Source organism: Trachurus trachurus (genome assembly GCF_905171665.1).
Source record: "Trachurus trachurus genome assembly, chromosome: 14".
Lineage (NCBI taxonomy): Eukaryota > Metazoa > Chordata > Actinopteri > Carangiformes > Carangidae > Trachurus > Trachurus trachurus.
In genome coordinates, this window is record NC_139903.1 from 9,155,296 (window position 1) to 9,178,104 (window position 22,809).

Here is a 22,809-nt window from a genome sequence, read left to right on the forward strand (position 1 = left end):
AATTTGTAGTAATATTAAACAACTGCACATATTGAGTTTTCTGTAGTCTTTAAGTGTCGACCTACTGAGTATGTGCAATAATTCGGCTTAATAGTGTCCACCATAGATGACCATAGATCCTGTCTCTGTTCTTCCACATGTACTTCTGTCAGTTCAGTCAGTGCTGTGCAAGTGTGTTATGCTTGGAGCAGCCAATGAAGATTTATGCAGAAATACTAACTTCAACCAATTGATGCTGACTGAAGTGGCATCACTGAAGGATATCCACAACAGTTTATGTTTATATGAAACAACAGTTTGCACCTGGATTGGTGGAGTTCATTTTTAAGACAAATATAAACACTTCATAAATACTAAATAAATACTACTAATAATTTGTGTCTGTTCATCCACATCCACACTGGAGGTGTCAAATCCCATTTTTAATGTCTCTGTAATACACTTGGGAGTCACATATGGGATAATGATTGGCTTCTAAACAAGGTGGGACTTCACCAGGAGCTGCTGATATAAACATTAAACATTAAATTCAGATTTAAGGTGAAAGCAGAGAAATTAAGCAAAACACACATTGAATGAAAGGAACTTTAAAACTTTTCTCTTTTGTTAAATCAAGTGTGTTATGTAGAAATATGTGTTTGAAGTATCATAAAGTAACTCAGGTTTGATGAGAAGGTTTTACAATTTATCAAGTTAATAAATCATTTTTATTACTTCTCTGTCTAAGTTTCAATTTCCTTTGTTATGCATCTAAGGTCACCTAATATCCAGATTCAGGAGTTCTCTCCTTCCTCAACGTCATGCTGCATCACTGCATCGCTCTTCATCATCAGTCTACCCCGGTGTCTGACCATGCAACACACAGTAAAATACAGTTTGGCAATCTGCAAGTTATGCTCATTTATTTACACTAAAACGGATCAATATACAGTACAGGGTATTGTAATTGTGGTATAAGCACTTTATGGTGTGATATTTCTAACGATATTGACAATATCCTTCCAAATAAAATTGCATGAAACTGGAAAATAATATAGCACCTTTGCAATAATGCCGTTTGGGCCAAACAGCTGCGACCTCTGAGCCAGAAGCTGTTTCAAACATGCGTGTTTCAAATATGAGAGCTCGTGTATGTACGTGTGTGTGTATGTGTAGGATTCATCTCTTTTCCTAATTCAATTTAAATACTAGATATTTACAGTTTACAGAGCAGCAGCAGTCTCTGTGTGACGGTGTAGCTGCCTCGTTCCTCAGAGGCAGAGCTTACTCCGTCTGGTTCACATCTAGGGCAAAGCGTACGACTCCACTGCTCCTCCGAGGCTCGTCTCTCTCCAGTAGTGGCTGTGGTTCTCCTCCAGAAGCACCCTGGGAATGATGATGACTGGGTCGGAGAACCTCGTCCTTAGCATCTCTAGGAGGCAGCACATGGTTAAGATACCAGTGAAGAAAAAGAGGAAGAGAGAGAGAGAGAGAGAAAGAGAGACATGATGAGGCATTTTTATAAAGGGAACAACAGCATGTGATCGGGCTGAGTCGGGCTGAGCACCCTGTGACCGCTCATTTCAGAGGAGAAGATCAGACTTCTGGTTTAGGGAGGAAAACTCAGTTAAATTTGTAATAATCTTGATACAATTTACCAGCTAGATACCAATACACAGTGTAACTTTGACAATGTGACTTAAAGGGATAGTTCAATATTTTGGGAAATTGGCCCATTGCCATAATCCCTATAGTCATAGCAATGGGTTTGTTTCCTTTAATTGTCGGTGCAAGCTATTTTTAGAATGGCGGAGCAGAGCCGCTAGCTGCTCAGAGCTACGCTACAGAGGCTAATGGGATTTCTTGGTTTCCCTCATCAAACTCATCAAATACACAATCCAACAACTCCAAAATGCTCTGGTGGACAAGTTGTGACCTGCACATTCACCACGCTATGAGATAATAACAGAATGTTACGAGACAGAGTTGTTTTAGAGGTAAATTCATGCAAAACCGCTGATGTGCGTTGCCTTCAGGGACAGTTTTTCGGCAAGCAGTCTCTGTATTTACCTTGAAGACAACTCTGTCTCATAATGTTCTGTTATTATCTCATAGCGTGGTGAATGTGCAGGTCACAACTTTTGCATTTTGGAGTTGTTGGATTGTGTATTTGACGAGTTTGATGAGGGAAACCAAGAAATCCCATGAGCCTCCATAGCGTAGCTCTGAGCAGCTCGTGGCTCTGCTCCGCCGTTCTAAAAATAGCTTGCACTGACAAATAAAGGTAACGAACCTACTGCTATGACTATAGCGATTATGGCAATGGGCCAATTTACCAAAATGTTGAACTATCCCTTTAACTAGACATAACACAGGATGCACAGTGAGGTGTTGGGTCTATTTCTACTGATAAATTGGACAGCTTTCCCATTTTGGATCAATACAATCTACACATTGACTCACTCTGTTAAATCTCTGTGGCACAAAACTACAGGACGCCAATAGTGCAATGAGGGTCTCGGGGTGTTCTGTGACGGGATGCAGATACATTAAAGAAAAATCTAAATCACATGTGAATGGAGGATCAATTATGAAATTACAAATTAGAGTGAAGATCATTAACATGCACTTACAATTTCTGTCTCTTTCCAAAGCAGAGCCACTTCCCTCATTCCACTCGTACTTACCCCGGGGTGAGTCCGTCCTACATCCATGCTAAAGCTCAACAGATATTCTACTGTAGGTACAGTTGCAAAGACTAGACCCAGCATAAAATCAGATTGCAGGTCCAACAGAAAACAGTGGCAGCATGCTTGAAAAAAGAAAAGAAAAAAAAAACAGAAAAAAAAGGATCATTATGGTCTTAACAAACGAAGTATGAGAATCTAAAGCTGAGATGCAAAGTCTTCTTGGGAGTATTACTGGATGTGTGAGGCAGTCTTCCTCCTGGGTGGATAAGTCAACAGTCATGCAGGTTGTACTGAACCATGAGGAAAGGTTGCGGCACTGCAGGCCATGACTGTGATGTTGGGAGATGACTGGACTAAACCCGCGGCCTCCTTAAGAAAGAAGCACCTTAAGGAACCTGGCATGTAGGATGTGACAGCAGGCAGTCAAAACAGTCCCATAGTTACCACTCCCACCTACTCAAGTGTCCATATGGAAGAGAAATACTATGACCTGAGGAGTGGACCTTAAATAATAATATGGTGGTTTACCAGAACAAACAAAACTGTGCCACTGTAAATAGAAAAGAAAAAGTAAACCACAAACTCCATGAGCATGTATGAATGGGTTATGAGTGGCATTTGTGGATCGCTGTCTTTTTTTTTTTCATTTTTCTTTTTTTTCATTGTTGTTAAAGTCGCTCTTGTGATTGGTTACCTGGGATTGGGTAGTGCACAGCCCCACAGGTGTTGCTTTAGAGTCTGCACCCAGCCAATATCTCGGATTGGCTGGCAGAGTTGTATGTAGTGGTACTGTTTTAGCACAACCCTTCAAATGAATCAGAATGTCACTCATTAGCACACAGGAAAATTGGACACAGCATCATCCAAATGTGACATCCTCAAAAAAAAACCATGACACCAGACTGTAAGGATGAGAAAGCAAATGTCATATCACACATTTGTGGTTGTTGTGTTTTTTTTTTTTTCACATAAAAGCGCATCAGTGATACATGATGTACTAGAGGCCTAAAGAAGCACATGACATCTTATTCTGGAATAAGTTTCTGGACATCCTTTGACATGCATGTTGCTCTGGAAGATGGATGAGTTCTTGGAATATATTGAGACACGGTGCAGAAATAATATATTCTTCAGATCTCACACGAGGGCAACATGCAGGGCCCGGACAGGATGTCAGAGCTCATGCCAGAATGTGGTGCGATCTTGGATAAGCATAGAAAGGAGTAGTGAGAGCAAAAAAAATTCTCTTCCATGTGGATTTATTTAAGAAGAAAAAAACAACAACAAAAAACCCAAAATGTTGTCTGTCTCACAACGACAAAGACTTGGACAAGAGAAATGTTGACAGACACCTGCAATCGCTAATCTTCTTAACAAAATGAAGAAAGAAGACACTGCTTTTTCTGCTTTTTTTTGCATTTATTTGTAATGTTTCATTAAATATGAGCAAGCAGATAGAAACACAAGCACGTCACAGTCAATTTTCTTTTCTTTTTTCGTCTTTTTTTTCCTTTTTTTGCCCAATACATAACTTTCTTTACCATACTTTCTATCCTTATTTGCCTATTACTCACAAAGATAGCACCAGGTGTGTGGTGTGTGCTAAGCACTGTTTACATTTACTGCCCCCCGCCCCCCCCCCCCCAGCCCTGCAAGCGCTCTCCTTTGTGGTGTGTTACATGACAGAGTGAGCCGGTCGTTCTCCCAAACCAAAGGCTGCAAAAATGCTAATGAGTTGGACCTTCACTCCTGACGGGGCGCGTGCTCAGTTTGGACAGACATGGTGGTTGCAGTGATGGTGGCCGCTGCGTCAGACACCACAGAAAAGACTCATCCAATCAGAATGGAGGGAAGGAAGCAGAACTAATGAGAACAGTGAGGTGTGTGCCCATGGGTAGAGCACACTGATGGGTCGACCCATGACAAGACTGTACAGTGCTCTTCTAAGCCCAGAAAGGCGTCTCTATTATGAATATACACTACGATTTAGAGAAAATAGCTGGATGCTTTGGCTCTAGCCAACATGTAGCCCTGCTATGATATATACACAAATATAAGCTTTATATACAAAGGAGGTTATAATCAGTTTTTTCAACAGATAAACAGTCACAATACAACTTACGTCTTGTTCCCTTTTCTTCCACACGGCTCACTGAGGAAATCTGGATTAAACCAGAAGTTAAAAACAGAGGCCTTACAGCTTGTTTTGCTTTGCTTTACTAGATAAAAAAACACGCCACCATCGTATCAAAACCTGCCACACAGGGCAGAAGTGTGGAATCATCATGTTATTTTACGACAACCTCGACCTCATCAAACCTCATCAACGTACGGTTCATACTTTCAGCCTGAAATCTGGGCAAAACAAGAGGATGATTCAGAGACGGAGAGCAGTGAACAGAGACTCCAAGTTACACATCACTGAGCTCATCATCATATTGGTTTATACTGTATTATATTGGAATAAAATACTCAGTCATAACTTCTTGTCTTACTAAACAAATGGCAGTGGATTGAATGGCAAATCTGCGCCTCATCCATTAAGCTCCCTCTTCAAAGGTGATGCGAAAAGTGCTGTTAAGCAGCAACATGAGCCGTCTGCACGTCATCCCATGGCGGTCTAATCACATTGGTTACGGTCACCCTGGGCAGAGTTCATTAAAAAAAAAAAAAAAAAAAAGGAGGCGTGTGTTTCAGCGCAGCCTATTGCAGTTGCATATTAGTGTTATTGGGCTGAGTCTTGTTAATAAAGATAATATGTGATTACACTGAAGTATTGTCGTCACTGACAGCTCTGAGTTTGTTAGACACGATACAACTCAACACAACATTTATGAACTCATCAAACTCTGATACTGAAAAATACTCTAACGTTAATATAATAATAACATTAGGACTGCGTGACAGTGTTATCTAATTCAGCGGCACTTCTCATCTGCTATGCAAACGACTGGTGTTTAATGCATAATCAGTTTAGTGTGACCCAGATGGTTTGTTGGCAACAAACTGGGTGTTGCAAAATAACCTTGAGGTGAACTGTGTGAGTGGGTTTCACATGAATGAAGGAAACAAATTGGGTGTTTTTCTCACGATGAACCAAATATCATTCTACGTCGCCTCCAGCAGAGTTCAGTTTGATTATAAATGAGGCATTCAATTGCAAAATCACGTTTATCATGTGTTGGCAAACACTCTCACACACACACTGAGCTCTGTGAGCTCTACATGAACAGAGGACAGTAGCGGAGATGACAGAGCAGGTACAAAACAAGCCGTGGATCAGACATTCATGACTTAACCAAGCAGGACATTTATCAAAGATTTTCAGATTTGGTGTTAATTTAGCAAGCAAGAGCAGGGGCCGTATCCAAAGTGCCAATTTGATTATCTTTATTTTAAAAAAACAAAACAAAGGAATAAAAAAAACAAGAGAAAAAAATCCTTGATAAATTCGACAAAGCAAATCTGTTCAGCTGATCAAAGCCAACTCTTCAGAATTGCTTGTTGGTGGGGCCCATGCAACAAGAGCCATCCATTGGCTAGCCAGGCAGCCGGTAGCCATGGCAACTTGGAGATGGAGGCGAGCAGAGTGGGGGGGTGGTGGTGGGTGGCATCAAATGGCGGAGGAAGAGGACACTCCTCCTCCTCCTCGCTCGTTACTATAGCGATCTAACATACAGTAGCGTGAGGCAGGAGGAGCGATGACATGTCATGTCGACATCTTATTCTAGTGCTATTGTACAAACGTAGCCAAGAGGTAGTGAGAGAGAGAGAGAGAGAGAGCACAGAGAAGAATGAGACTGAGAGACTGAGCGAAGAAGAAGAGAAGTAGAAGTAGAGAGCGGAGGGGAAGCAGAGGCGAAAGACGAGAAAAGATGAGAAACTTAATAAATTTTGCAGCCTCTGTGTCTGATTTCCCCCCCGAAAATAAGAAACAAAAAGGAGAAGTAGTAGTGCTAAATGGTTTTTACTCTTTTGCCTCAGCCAGTTTGTTGTTCATCTCTTTACTTTTCTCCTTGTCCCCCACCGCCGGCCGGTTCTCGGGCTGGTTCTCCGAGGTCGTCTTCTTGGAGCCTTTCAGCGCGGCGCTCTGCTTATCTTTGGCTTTCTTCACTGGCTTGCCCTGGCCTGCCGCTGTGGCTCCGGACTTTTTGGGTTTAGAGCGAGGGGCACTATATCTGTCAACCTAAGGATGTTGGATAGTGAGATTGGGATTGTAACTTCCAAAAATTGTGTTGATTGTGTGTGATTTTACAGCATTGCACTAACATGAAGATCCTACCAGCCTCTCCACTAATGTAGATCATCTTTAACAACGCCTGGGTAGAGCACACTGATGGGTCGACCCATGACAAGACTGTACAGTGCTCTTCTAAGCCCAGAAAGGCGTCTCTATATGAATATACACTAAGATTTAGAGAAAAATAGCTGGATGCTTTGGCTCTAGCCAGCATGTACAGTAGCCCTGCTATGATATATACACAAATATAAGCTTTATATACAAAGGAGGTTATAATCAGTTTTTTCAACAGATAAACAGTCACAATTATGTCCCTTTTTCCCCTGGGATTGGGATTATAACTTCCAAAAATTGTGTTGATTGTGTGTGATTTTACAGCATTGCAGTAACATGAAGATCCTACCAGCCTCTCCACTAATGTAGATCATCTTTTACAACGCTACAGACTGTGAAAGGTGAGTTCTCACCTGTTTGGCCGGGTCTATGTAAGGCTCGCTGTACAGACTGCGTATCCTCCTCCTCTCCACAGCCTTGTTGTTAGCCGGCTGCAGCGGGCCTTGTCCCTTGAAGGTGGCGCTGTAGCTTGTCTCTTGACTGGTCTTCCCATCCGGAGGCAGGTACTGGGACTTGGCCCGGATCATCCTGGTGGGCTTCACATCTGTGTAGGCCTTGAACTCAGTTCTGTGTAGAGACAGAAGATGAAGAAGAAAGTCAGCTGTCAGAGGGAAATCTACGATGCTGCAGAGCTTTGACACCAAATAACAGTGTTAGTTGAAGGGATAGTTCAACATTTTGGCAAATTGGCCCATTGCCATAATCCCTATAGTCTTAGCAGTAGGTTTGTTACCTTCAATTGCTGGTGCAAGCTATTTTTAGAACGGCAGAGCAGAGCCGTGAGCTGCTCAGAGCTACGCTACGGAGGCTCATGAGATTTCTTGGTTTCCCTCATCAAACTCATCAAATACACAATCCAACAACTCCAAAACGCTCTGGTGGACAAGTTGTGACCTGCACATTCACCACGCTATGAGATAATAACAGAATGTTACCAGACAGAGTTGTTTTAGAGGTAAATACATGCAAAACCACTGATAAGCATTCCCATCGGGTGCAGTTTTTCAGCAAGCTTGTTGAACTATCCCTTAAAGGAGGAGTCATGATAATGCACAGGTTGAGGGTGAAAAGCCACTGACTGGGTTAATGACATCAGAGCATGCTTCTGTTAATGGGAAATGTTTGGGCTCTTAGTCTGAAGGCCTTGATGTCAGTCTGGGAATGGTTAGCTCAGCTTACAGTGAACTAGCTCTGTCCAAAAGAAGAAAAATAATCCACTGGAGTCTCCACAGGTTTTCACACAGGAAGTCATTTTACCTGACCATTAAACTGGCTAGTGTCATTCCATTAAAGCTGGTCTTATTATTAGGCCATGTTATGATTCCATATTTGCCACTTATCACTCATGCAAATTCATTCTGTGTATCAATATATTGCTGGTGGTTGATGTGTCGCTGTATAATAATATCCGTCTTTATTGTAGCATCACCTCTTCAAAATCACTGTTACTATTAGAGTAGGTGGTACACTACAACACCTAGTAATTTATGACGGCTCTCTGGAGTGGTGCATTACTAGGGAGGAGGTCTGCGCCACAGTCTGTTGGAGTGATATTCACTAGTCGTCCTCACGCAGCAGTTCTGAGTGAAGAAGGTCAGCGGTGTGGCAGCGGCCCTGCAGCAACGTATCAGCCTCCTCACGTTTAAAGAGCAGCGGAGGGCTGATGATGATGATCCACAGAGGACAGCCGCAGCAGCTTGATACCAGGTGCTTATTTAACTCTTTTACTTTAATATGCCACACTGCATCACTCGCTCCCTCTCTCTCTCTCTCTCCTTTACATTGGAGTTTCTCTGCAGTGCACTGTCTCCCCTCAGCATTACTCATCCAGTAATTTGCACCAAACCTCCATATGTTACAGATATACAGAAAAAAAATCTTGAAATTCTCCTCACGGATGACATTGGACTGTGATTTTTTTAATCCACAAACATTCAATCATCCATGTCTTAGCTTTATATGTTATAGTTTTTAGAGATGGTTGCTCTTTATAAAAAGGTAGTCAGGTAATGTTTCCTATCATATCTCTGCCCTGCTGTCAGCCCACTACTTACAGTACTGTACATTACCTCTTGACACGTGACAAAATAAAACATTAAACAGCTGCTTATCCACCTGAAACATAAAATACTGTACTGTATATCATGATATTAGGGCTGGACTGTATCATACAGTTTTGATTTTACCAAAGCCTAATTGTAATAACACTTTCAACAGGGGGTAAATGAAAGAAATATCTGAAGAGAAATCTTAAATTCTGTCTGATTATCTGCTTGTGGCTGCAAACTGGATTTCTCTTTGTTCAAATAATATAGTTAGTCATAATAAAAGCGATGCAGTATAAAACAGTTAGACGCTCTTGCTTGTGCACATGGGTGGCATTTGATCTCCTGCAGCAGTCGCTAATGGACAGCTCTCTGGCTCAGGCCATTCAGTTGACACCTATCAGTTGTCGCCTGTGGCTCCAGTGCAGAGTCACAAACCCAGCGTGGTTCGGGGCAAACACACAACTGTAGCCGAGGCTCAGCGATGACTCCCTGGTTCCCTATGTGAGTGAAAAAATAGCACTTCATCGGGCTAACGGCTCTAAAGGAGCAGAGAGGTCCCGGCTGCTGAACTGGAGACTCATTAGAACGATTTGTAAGGCTGAGTGTTATAAAAAGACACAAAAATCAATAAGTGGAGCTGTGGCAAGCAGCCTTGTGATTCTGTTAAATGTAATGTATGTAACAGGGACAGGCTCATTGACTTTACATCTTCTACTGTATTGTATTGTATTGGGGAGGGGGCTATGAGACTCTCCATCAGAGTACAAGATGAGTTCAGACCTTCAGCAGTGTGGTCATGAGACAACATGTGGGTGTGAAACAATAAACAGACTGTGTGAAAAGCCACAGTCTTGGATTTATTCCTATTCAGCATCATCATGATTTTTTCTTCTTTAAATTCATAAATTTGTTGTTGTTTTTGTCAATACGTCCTCTTATGGCAGAAATAATGACCGTCACAATAAAAGTTTTATCTAAGCTGCTCATGTATTTGATCTAACAGTGTCGGCAGAATATCAATAAAGATAAGCAACATTTTGCAAATGATTTGACAGAATTTCCTTTAAAAGAAAAAAAAAACGCTTTAACGTTCAACATTTAATCTTACTAACTGTATAATTAGTCCATCCATTTAAACTTAAATTAGCTGTCAGGCTCTCACATTTGAGCTCTTCAACTGTTAAATAAAACTCAAGCGTATAAATGTCGCTTCACCACTAATGGGAAAACGTCTCTGTGATCCAGAGGCAGGGGACAGTGATGTGTCTGCTCCCTCCAGTAGCTCAGAGGAGAGCTGGAAATCACACAGCCAGCTGTTACGTAACAGGGCTGAAGTCCACTCTCAGCGCTCAGCCAGGGCCGAGAAGCCTCGGTGCAAAGACAGGTCGCACAACAATGTCCAAGGCCAAGGGTGTAAAGCTCTCACATGACACCACAGGGTGTGTGTGTGTGTGTGTGTTTGAGAAAGACAGAGAGGGAGACGGATTGTAAGTGCAGACAGTGTTCACAGTGTGAAACATCGGCCTGTGCTGCTATTCACAAACATATGACTGTGTAACAATACAGCCTGTGTCTCAGAGGTCAGCGTGTACTAGGTACTTGTTTAAAAAATGAGCGTTAAGAAAAGTATTGAAGCTACTGTAAATCATGGGTTTGAAAAGAGTCAGGCGTTCATACCAGGCTCTTCCATGCAGATGTGGCAATGCAATCCCACTGTTTACTGTCATAAGGCAGTCAGTCCATGACGTAGGATTTTGTTGAGCAACAAAGACAGGAGCAGGTTATTGAGACAGAGCAGCAGCAGCAGCAGCAGCAGCAGCAGCCACCTGCACCGCGCTTACGGCCATTTTTCCATCTCATCTAGGTGGTTTCTCAGTTTTATTCCCTGTGCTATCCGCTAATTGGCTTTTTTGTTGCCAAATGCTTCCTACAAACATTTTTTACAAACCCCAATCTTTGCTCCTGGTGGGGAACAAACTTTACTAGAGAGATAAATGCCCCTGCACACACAACATAGCCCTTAACCCTTGCCCCTTGAAACAGAGCTACAATTGGGACACCCCTTCAACAATCACATACGTCATCAGTAGTCTCTGCTGGCTTTCACATAAGGCAAGGCAAGGCAAGGCAATTTTATTTGTATAGCCCGTTTTTACAAACAGTTTGTCTCAAAGGGCTTTACATGGCATCGTAACAACATCCTCTGTCCTTAGACCCTCACATCGAGTGAGGAAAAACTCCATAGAAAACCCTTTGCAGACGTGACAAGCTTTTGCCACAAATCCTGTATTCAAAACCATGTTAACTTAATGTAAATGTGGTGATTTCTGTATGTAGGCTACAGAGCCCCCAGGCAGCGCTGCTCCTCTGTCCAATACACACTTGAACCTTCACTTTTAATTCAAACAAACTAATGCGACTGCCACAATTGTTACATTTCATCAATGAGACCAGCATTTATCTCCTAAAAAGAGTGTTACCACCCGGTGGTAAACCTTTAAAAACTTGCAGGTAAGTTAATTAGCGATCGGCTTTTCTCCCGGGATGACGACGCAGGTTGGCCGGCTGACAAGCTCTCCGGACGGGTGGTGTCTCTGTGACGAGCCGTTGATCTGCTCCACAGGTGGAGCTTTACTTTTCCGAAAAACATCGGAGCAAACATCTAAACAGCCGTCATTTGGATAAACCGACCGCACATTGGGGATCTAAACAGTTACTTTCTCGCATGAAAAAATATTAAAACTTCACAAAGTGTCGTAATAACAGCGCTACAGCGAGAAATAAAACAGATGCCGGTTGCCGCGAGATGCATTCTGGGAAACTTGTCATACACCTCGGTTTGTGCCTCTGAAAAATCTCCGTTTGAAGGGCCAGATAGGCCTACCACTTCCCCCTAACCCTCGTCTGAACCAGAATCGGGACACAACCCTACCACTTCACGTGAACACGCAGGGGTAGGGCCAAGGGGGAATTGGAATTCACCCTTAGAATTGGAATTGGGCAGTACTGGTACTGGTACTGGTTCTAGTACTGGTACTGGTTCTGGTACTGGTACTGGTTCTGGTTCTGGTTCTGGTACTGGTTCTGGTACTGGTACTGGTTCTGGTTCTGTTACTGGTACTGGTACTGGTTCTGGTTCTGGTTCTGGTTCTGGTACTGGTTCTGGTACTGGTACTGGTACTGGTACTGGTACTGGTACTGGTACTGGTTCTAGTACTGGTACTGGTACTGGTTCTGGTTCTGGTTCTGGTACTGGTACTGGTTCTGGTTCTGGTTCTGGTACTGGTACTGGTACTGGTTCTGGTTCTGGTTCTGGTTCTGGTTCTGGTACTGGTTCTGGTTCTGTTACTGGTACTGGTACTGGTAAGTCAGCTGGAAACCTTTGGCAAGTAAAGTTTGGAGTACTAGAGAAGAGTTGTGCATCGTTTTAATTAAACTATAGATCACACTGGTGTGCACCTCCCCGTATGAGCTGAAAGACAGTGAAGTCTCAGTAACCACGGAGACACAGTTGATTGCTGAAGATTTAGGAGAGGTGTTGATATTTTCATACATATTTCACTTCATTTGTCATTTATCCAAAAATATAACCCCCACTATAATTCAAACCTTCCTCTGTCTTCTCATATTGTTTTTTTTATTTCAGAAGTTGTTCAGCTCTGAGTCACTGAAGCTTGTACTATGCTATCACAGTGATACTTTGCCTGATATTTCCTGTCGTGTGACTAAAGCTGCTTTGGACGTCTGACCCCCACGACCTGCTGTGGTGGAGGGAAGTGCGGAGAAAAGCCCCCCGTCACTATCACTACGACACAAATACTGGCACTGACCGTGGTGGAACGGCGCCAGGGAGCAGCATCGCTTAGCTTCGGGCAGCCGAGCTCTGACATGACACAATCTGGAGCCCTCGCCACAGGAGGGTCAGGAGAAAGAAGAACAAGTAGAAGTACAGCCTCGTCGCCACCGATGGGCCGAGCTGTAGTTTACATCCATGTCTGCACAGACTTATGTAATGTAGCAGGCTTAACAAAAGTGCATTTTCATTCTTTAGTTATGGCAAACAACAGTGTTTTCTGAGGTCTCTGCAACCTTGTTCATTCATCCTTGGGTCAGAGTGAATGTTACCGTGATGGACAAACAGAAAAAACATAATGCCGCCGGCCAGAGCTGTCAGAAAAACAAACGCTTGCAAATTTTTGCACTGTGGCTAAAAAACCATGTCGAGATACACAAATTGATGACAGCTCTCCACCATTCCCCACTGGAGCGAAAACATCAAATCAAACTGACTTTAGAGAGGGATTTCCACTGAAACCAACAAACAAAAAATCCCACACCAATAATGTGAATCAAACCTTTAATTCCCCTCAGATCCGCCTCAAACAACTACAAGGAATTTTACATAAACAGCCCATAAACTACTACTACTACAATCCTGACAATATTTAGTTTCATGTTACTTTACTTCATCCAACAGTCACTAAAAACTGAACCATTGAAATCCATAAGAAGTCCAGGGATGATTCATCCTCTGGTGTCAACACTTCTTAGCAATTGGGATATTACCAAAGTGGTGGTCTGACAAAACCAACCTCTAATCATACAAGGAACAATAACACAGTGCTTTGCTCGTCACAGTTTAAAAATGCAAAAAACTGGGACATTTCACAATATTCTGACCTTTTACAGACAAAGTGAACAAAATTAGGCCACTAGCAGCTACTTATTGTGTGAGGACTGAGGGCCATGGAATTTGTGCAACTGTGCTCGACTGCACTTTTAAATTTTACAAAACCACAAATGCATCTGAGACAAAATGTCTGTGCAGTTTTATCGCTGACAGTGGCCTGACAGTGAATCTGGCTCTAATTCCACACCAGTGCTGGCCTCAGATAAAGGGCTGGCCGCCTTTTCCCCACGTATTTCCAGGGAGGCAATCTGCCCACGCACAATGCTATAGCTTCACTTCCTGACAACGGGTGTAAAGCCTGGCTTCTGGTCAATAGTCCCTCCTGGGATCAGTTGGCCTCATCTCCATTTCACAGCCTCTGTTGCTTCTCCGTGGAAACAGTGCAGTGCAGTGTGGGAGTATTGTCATGTCAAATTTTCGTAAAGTATTCTAGGCATGGTCGGTATAAACTGTGCAGAAAATTTTAATAAAAACAAAAACATTTAAATATGCTTTAGTCACTGTTTTAAAACATCAATGAGTGTTTTGATTGAATACTTTATAAATAAGAGGCTGTTGGTTGATGGAGTTTGGTTACAACTGCAATTTTAACTGGGTTACGTAATTCATTCATATCCAGAATCAGATCTGAGCATGTTTCCTTGTGAATTAACTGTAATCAGATATGATACAATCAGATTAGATCTGTTGCATAAGACTGTTAGTTTCAGCTGGCACAGCCCTGAATTGATGCCACAACTGAAAACTGAATATCAGCTGAGATTACATGATGTGGAAACGCCGCACATAAACTACCACACACTGCTGGTTTTACTATCAAAGTAGAGAAATCACAGCAGATTTATCTACTGAATAGAAAGAAACTGAATTATCTTGGGACTTTTGAGATAACAACGTGCTATTTTTGTTACAGTTTCTCTGTGTCTCTGAGCCGAAGCAGGATCTGTGTTTCTGCATTCACTGCTTGTCAGGAAAACATGAAGCTTTGCAGCCTCTCTAAGAGGATCATTTTTTTTTAAATCCACCAGAATCCACTGGCCTCTTTGCAGTGCACTGTCTGCTACATCCATCCTGTAAATGTGACAGAAAAGGCAAGTCACTCTCAGCGTATTGAGCGCCCTTGCACCCCAGGTGAGAAACATGAGAAGAGGAGGATCAAAGGATGAAGCTCTTCAGATTGAGCCGCAGTGAAAAAATGTTGAGCAGTGATACGTGAAAGAAATTAAAATAAAAAAATAATGTCTCCTCAGAATCTCTCTCCATCTCTGAAATCAGCAAACCTGCACTCTCTCATTTGTCATCCCCATTCACTAGCTCGATGATTCGCTTATCAATGCATTCTTTAAATGTCATTTATTAGACGCCTCTCATCCCATGATGCAGCAAATAACCCTGGCAAGATGAAGAATGGCTTTTGTCTTTTCCAACAGGACTGGAAGCAAAATTAAAAACAAAACAAAACAAAGACTCTCCAGCAGCTTCTGACTCAGACTCATGACTTATTCTCATGCAGAAAATGTCATTTTATCCATAATGCAGCAGTGAGATGTGGAAGCTGGAGACTGGGAGGCTGCTGGCTGAAAATGTTGCACCGATTCAGGCAAGAAAAGAATAGTTACCAGTGGTATAAAAGAACGACAGTCGCCTTTGACATTTCCCAGGTGCACTGAAAAAAGAGCCTTTGTGTTCACCAAACTGGACAAATAAAAGTTAATGAAAACAGCAAGTGTCCTCGTCAGAGCGCAGAACGGAGGGCTCTATTTTCAGGGCTTCCTGTTTAATTGGCCCCAGTGCAAACCAGCACAATGGTAGTAGAGCAGGGCGAGCTCTGAATACACACTTCAAGTGATTCCATAAGGAAAGCTGGCTCCTGCAGCCGTGTAAAAGCGTAACTGCAATTACAACGGAGAGAAAGACAGCGAGGGTCATGGTTGTAATGGTTGGAAATGTATTGATTTTATCAGGCAGGAACTCTTCTTTTAAAACACTAAGACAAAGATGTTTGTTCTGAGACTAATGCTAACATTAGTGTCTTTATATGCTGTCAGTTACAAAGCTAATACTGATGTGCAGCATGTACAATGTTTACTATCTTAGTTGAGCATGTTATTGTACTAGTGTATCCTAATTAACACTGAACATGAGTCACAGGCAGCTGAGGCGGATGGGAGGTCATTAGTGTGCAGAGGAAACGTTCAAGCTCCAGCACAGTTCATTCAAATGGATGCAGAGGATGTTCCCATCATCTGTGATCATAATGAAGGTGGTTACATACAGTGCGAGGAGGACGTGTGCAGCAAATGTCATAATAACAAGTCATCCCGAAGATGTTGAGACATTTTCGTAAAAAAATAAAAAATAAAAATGTCAACCTGGCAGTGGAGCCAGAGGACATGTCAGTCATGAAGAGTTTTCCTCTTGAGGATGAACCCTCTGTGCAACATGACATGCCAATCTGTCAGAGCCCAGAAAAGTGCCATGGAGATAAAAATAACTAATGTGCACAGTTTAACAGTCTGTGCTCTTGTTTCAATAATGTGTGCGCATGGATTATTACTAATTTGTGCCCCCCTGTTGAGAGTATAGAAAACACCTTTGTCGTGGCCCCATTCAATCAGCTCTGTTTGATGAATTTGACACACAGGATATTTTTTGAAGTGCTCAGAAACCCTGAAGCTGAGGTTTATGAACTGGGTGACATATGTAGTATTATGTTGTAAAATATATTTAAAGGCAGTGGTGGAGCCAGGGGGTGGCCTGTGGTGGCCATGACCCCTGCCAACCAACATGGCCACCATATTTGTGTGTCAAAGCATTTTTCCACAGATTTAATAACATAAACCTTTTTTTTAAGATAGAGGATTAAAAATAATTTGGTTAAAGGTAAAAGTCTCTGTGTCCACTTTCATGGCTCGTTTGTTGTTGCCCCATTCAACGGGATATGCGATTAATGCATGATAGGTATCAGGTTTGTGTATCATGCTTCGATGATCTCACCGTGGCGCTTGGTAGCTGTCAATCATAATTAAGGTCAATAGATGGTACATCGGCCTTGGAGAGATGAATCACAGTGAAGCTAAAAAAAAATAAAAAGAAGTAAAACAGGAACAAAGAAACAAGGAGACTGAGGTCAAATCTGACCACAAGTGACCTTCATGGTCTGACCTCTGATCAGCTCCATACCACACGGGTAAATCCGAATAAGATTCTCTACTTTCTGTAAGGTCGCACCAGTGAGCACTAGGGTTGCAAAATATCGGGAAGAGTTGGAAACTTTCCATGGGAATCAACAGGAATATATGGGAATACACGGGAATAAATCCAAAATTTACAAAATTGAAGGTTGGCCCTTAATAAGTAATTAGTAATATTTTACTCAACATTCATGTTTTTGTTGTTCAGTAAAATAATTGATTGTTCATACAAGAATTAGAACTTGATAAAGTTCTTCTCACAAATAAATCTGTTGAAATGTCATGTTTTTTAATTGTATTATTTTGCATGGATGTCTGCTTATGACAAAACAAAATTTACATTTATGTTTGGATATGATACAGTTTGTTTAAATTACCCCCAATTTCCAGTTAATTCCCAATAATTCCTAAAAATTCCCATAATTCCCATGGAAAGTTTCCAATTTGGTATATTTCCATAATTCCCCAGTTTAACTTCCCATGGAAAGTTTCTGGAAATTTACCGAAAATTTACTGGAAATTTTCCGCCCCTTTGCAACCCTAGTGAGCACTGACCTCGACCTGTCCACATTGTGCCTATCAAAACCTTAAGTATTTCACAAGATCAACTCGTACACAAAGAGACTAATCACATGTGATGCTCTGACTCACCAAAGAACAGTCGGATGGACATGGCTACGAGCGTGGGCTGAAAATAAACTAGTCACTGTGGTCTTGTGGTGTCACCATTTCTTAGCTACCTCGAACACACTGGCTTTCCTGCATTGCTCCTCTACACTGCATCTTCTCTGATAACTGATATACAGTATGTGAACTTGGGTAACAGCAGCTGCTGCATCCGCCTGGCCAAGGATCAGTCGCTCTACTGCTGCAGCTACACAACAACAACACGACCCAGGACTGGCCCCAGCCCCCAGCACAGAGCATCTTCAGACAGTGCACGAAACAAAGGTCATTCTTAGTTCATGTATAAAGGTAAATTTACTTCAAGGTCTGTTCAAAGGGATAGTTCGACATTTTGGCAAATTGGCCCATTGCTCTGCTTCACCGTTCTAAAAATAGCTTGCACCGACAATTAAAGGTATAACGAACCTACTGCTAAGACTATAGGGATTATGGCAATGGGGCAATTTGTCAAAATGTTAAACTATCCCTTTAACAATTTCTTCCAAGAGAGACTCATTGCAAGGGAATCACTACAGTAGGGCATACAGTAATGTTGACAATCATTATATTGACTGGAAAGTACATTTTGGTTCCAGTTTACAATGTATTTGATGATTCCAACTTCTCTTTCATTACTTCATGTGAATGAGAAATCAGTATTATTGTATTATTGTATCATTTTTATTATTATTATTTTCTTCTATCTAAGAACTTAATTGTATTGTTATAATTCTCTCAAATGCTCTCATCCAAATCAATGACTGCAACTTAATAATATTTGTTGTTGAAGTCCCATGTGATGATGTGTCCACTGGAACACTGTATATGACTATTGGATGAATTTCCGTATTGATTTCAGCAATATTGAATGACCAGATCTAACTGTAACTGAGGCATGAGACGTTTTTAATTGTCCACTGCTATGATGCATCCCTTTTCAAGTAAAAAACAAATTAAATATGTATTTAATTATCTGTGTGTAGTTTTCTATTCATCTGTTAATCTCTATGAGAAACAATGGAAGGAGGAGATTTGGAGCAAAACCTAAACTAAAAGTATGTTAAACTTGGGGAGGGGAGGGAGGTCTCTGTGTGCACAGCTGAGATCTGGCACTTTGCCTTTAGCAATTGAAGTAGGGGGGTATAAGGGTAAACCAGAAGAGCAGCGTTTATGTGTTTTGTGTGACCTTAATACTGTTGAAGATGAATTACATTTTCTGTTTTAATGCCCTTTGTATGATGAACTGAGACGGTCCTCGTTTGAGAAAACGAGGACATGATATGTTGTGTTGGTTTTTTAAGGAGGAGATCTATGTTCTAGCTATTAATTGATAAAGCCTGGAATAAAATCATAAATTACTGTTTATTGTTCTGTATATCTTGGAAGCTTGTTTGCTTATTTTTTGTTTTTTCTCCTTTCTTTTATTTTAAGATGATACGCCAGCCATTCTTGAATGTATTTAAATGCGTAGTGTCTGCACAAAAATGTGCATGACACTCAAATAAAACAAATCAATCAATATCTGTCTGTGTTTAAGTATGTTTGTATGTGCGTGTGTGAGTGTGTGAGCGGGAGGGGGTAGGTGTGTGCACAATATCTGTGTTATTAAACCACAGCTGACCTGCTTTGAGTCTCTACTGGCAGAGGAAGACAGAGGGTTGACTGGGCTTTGCTTCTGCTTGTCACGGTGCAGCCATTTCATGCCACGTAGGGGGAAAAGTGCCTTTAGCTGCACCCTGAGGTCTAGTGTCTGCTCAGCTACACAGCCATGGCAGCAGCAGAGCACCAAACAGCTGTGAGACTCTCTAATCTCACATTGTACCATTCACCTCAGCCTGCCAAGTCATCCTGCCTCAACCCAAGCCGGCATTCTGTGACACCACTTCGCCAAAATACGAAAAGCCTCAAGTAGAAATGGATCTCATCACATATCACATTGCCGCACAGCCTAAAGGCATCGCTCACAGAAAATAACCTGCGACAAGGCACACAGACACACAGCGACTGTGATGATGAGCGTGACATGGTGGTGCTTATCCATCCACAAGTTCCCATCATCCTCGGGATCATTGCATAATAGGACAGAGATTAGCCTTGTGGGCCTAAACATCAACAGCGTTTGACAGACACACAACTCCACCTCGGCCTTTCCATTCAACTGAATTAACTTCTGTGGAGAAAACAAAAGTAGATTGCTCTATAGTGAAATTTGAAACCAGTTCCAAACTGGACTCTCTTGCTATGAGCAGAAGTTATTGCATGCACTTGTATACAGATTTACAAGCCTCATTATTACAGTTTTACATTTATTTATATGTTTAGATAGATAATTGAGAATCGTAAATGTGTGATTGGTGACTGGTTGGCTAGAGGCTTTAACTGATTAGTAAATATCTTTGGTTGGGGGGCATCCCTGCTGTAATGTTTCAGGATTTTCTCCAGGGGAAGGCGCCTGTTTATAAAAGGATTGTCCAGGGAGACCCATCAAATACAAATGTGGTTCATAAAAGGGGTATGGTTAGATTTGGTACCGGTAATTCATATGAGCAAGAAGCAGACACACATAAAAGTAAAATGATTCATAAATAAATAATGGCTACAGCTGTTATTATCATTCACTTTTTGGGGGGTAGGCCAATTGGGTGGCTACGGTATGTTTATATGTGTCCTTCTGGCTATTAATGGCAAATACCAATTGATAAAGCTTTGCTCTTTAAAAAGCCCAGTCTCTAATGGTTTAATTATCATGCAGCAGATAACTTATGTCCAGTTTTCGACCCCCATGACCCCTTCATGTACCCCTCTGTGTGTGGACTCACTTGTACGAGCTGCTGCCGGCTGTGATCTCTTTGATCTCCTCTTTGATCTGCCTGTTCACTGCATCCGCGGCCGCCCTCCCTTTGCCCTCTCCTCCTTCCACCTTCTTCAGGACAACTTTCTTCTCTCCCTGCTGCTGCTGCTGCTGCTGCTGCTGCTGCTTACTGGGGTGCTTTTTCCTCTCTTGCCCCTGGACCAGGTCTTTCTCCTGCACCTTATCGGCGATAGCGCTCTTCTCCACGCCGCTGTCAGCCTCTGCCGCCGCCACGTGCTGCTGCTGCTGTTGTTTGGACGCGTGTTTGGACCTTGTGTGCGGACGTGTCTCCGTCACGTCGCCGCCGGTGGTTTGTGGTTTGGGTATCCAGGGGTGGTCGTACCGTTTCGGGATGGGCCAGGGCTTGTAGTCCTTCTGGTACTGGGTCTCGCTGTTGAACGGGGTTTCCGGTCCGTGGTACTCGTTCTTGGGTTTACAGCTCGGTTCGGGTCTCACTTTCCAGTGTTTGAAGTCCTCGCGCATCACCGAGCTGCACACGCGCTCCTCGGAGACGCACCTTCGCGGCGCGCGGACAGCCGTCGCCGTCGTTGTGGCGCCGCGCGTTTTTTCTGCACCACCACCACCACGAGACGGCGGCTGCGTTTCTATGGCGACCCGCGGCGGCTGCAGCTGGATGTGCTGCATCTCAGAGACGTCCGTGTACTTGGTGAAGACCAAAGGCACCGCAATGTCAGCCTTGTCCAGCTGGTTCCAGAAGCGGGCCATGCAGCACGCCCTGCTGATACAGGGCCACGCCATGGTGACGGTCGGAGAGCTCCAACACTACAACACAACAACACAACCTCCACCAACAACCTCCTAATGAAGGAAAAATATCTTCTTTACCCCCCCTGGCACCCTGGTAGGAGAAAAACAAGATGTCCGTGTATCAGGTTGCGGCTCCGACGCTGTTGACGTTAGATAAGGTTTAGTAAATCCATTTTGCCTCTATAAAACACTCAACTAGAGATTTCTTTTTAGTTAAAGCAATGACAACAACAACAGTAACACGTAGCTTCTGTTTCCTCTCTGTGTCCGCTCTGTCCCGTACTGTACGTCTTGGTACATCACTCCACAGCAGGGCACTGCAAGGAAAAACGGCCCCGCCCGCCTGCTCAGCATCCCTGAGTACAACAGGAGCAAGAGCCGAGGAAAATACCGTCAAGGGAGAGACAGTGTCAGAGGACTTCCGGCTGGAAACTGACAAATTAAAAGCTTTTCACAGGTGAGCGAGTGTAATGAAAGAAGACAAACAGAGGAATCTGAAAATAGGATGTAGGAGGATCATCCAAGCGTTTGACCTCCATTGCAGAGATGAAGCTCACGATTATTGGTTTCATTATCAGTGTCAGTCCAAAATTTCTAAATAAACAGGTCATAGTGAGTGAAATGGTCCAAATGATGTTCATGTTATCCAATCCTTCAGGGAACCCTCCTACATCCTCTTTATGGTGGAGTTGTTATCCTGTTTTTCCACAAGTTCTTTTTTCTGTATGGTCCTAATTTGTCTCTTATCTAGCATTAGGACTCATCTCGGCCTGGTGCTTTGATTTTTGAAGGTTGAATAACAATGATTTCCGTTATGAGGCGGCTAAACACGTCGAACTTGACGTAAAACGGTGTGTCTTTACGCACGCAGCGTACCGGTGCAGGAGGAGGAGGAGGAGGAACATTTGGTCCAACCATCACTTGGCTTTTTCTCCCAACACTCAGATGTTTGTTGACATTGGTTAAAACAAAATGAGAAACGTTTTTTCCTTATAAATTAATATAAACTATAAAATAAATGTATAGAAAACAAACATGTTTTTTTAATTGGCATAATAACATAAAAATTATTATAGATATATAAATGTTTCAGTGATAATATTGCCACCCACTAATGGATTTTTCGTTAGAAATATATTCATTGTTGATATAACTAGTAACAATTGTTTTTAAATGGCATAGCCTATATGTCTGCACTGTAAAATGTTGGCTCATGATTCATGCAAAACAGCCTTTGTAACAAAGACTGGCAGACTGAGACGGCAAAGAGCATGAACACATGAATAATGCCAAGACATTTACACACCCTGGGGGCTGTTTCTCATTGGACTGCAATTTATTAGAGATCTGAAATTACCAGCTCTAAGCACATGAGTTTTCATAACGGAGGTGGTTGGCTTATTTTTAGGAGCAATAATAGTTTTTAAGCTGATATTTCCTTTTTATTTAACTATTCACTGTATTGTTTGTCATTGGCTGCAGGTAAAACATTAACGTTGTTCAAGATCAAAGTGTTAATGAGACAATTAGGCCAGGGGAACCTGAATAAATGAATAATTTATGAAGATG

The 22,809-nt window shown here is 42.3% G+C and overlaps 1 protein-coding gene across 1 annotated transcript; it reads right to left on the reverse strand.

Moving 5' to 3' along the window:
- Positions 1-1,263: 1,263 nt before the first annotated feature.
- Positions 1,264-21,231, reverse strand: map6a (microtubule-associated protein 6a; the record flags this gene model as incomplete). The annotated part of the gene is made up of 5 exons (XM_083986166.1): positions 1,264-1,411; positions 3,364-3,474; positions 6,641-6,855; positions 7,377-7,590; positions 20,441-21,231. The coding sequence occupies 5 exons, from the start codon at positions 21,229-21,231 to the stop codon at positions 1,264-1,266; spliced, it is 1,479 nt and encodes a 492-aa protein (XP_083842292.1).
- Positions 21,232-22,809: the final 1,578 nt, after the last annotated feature.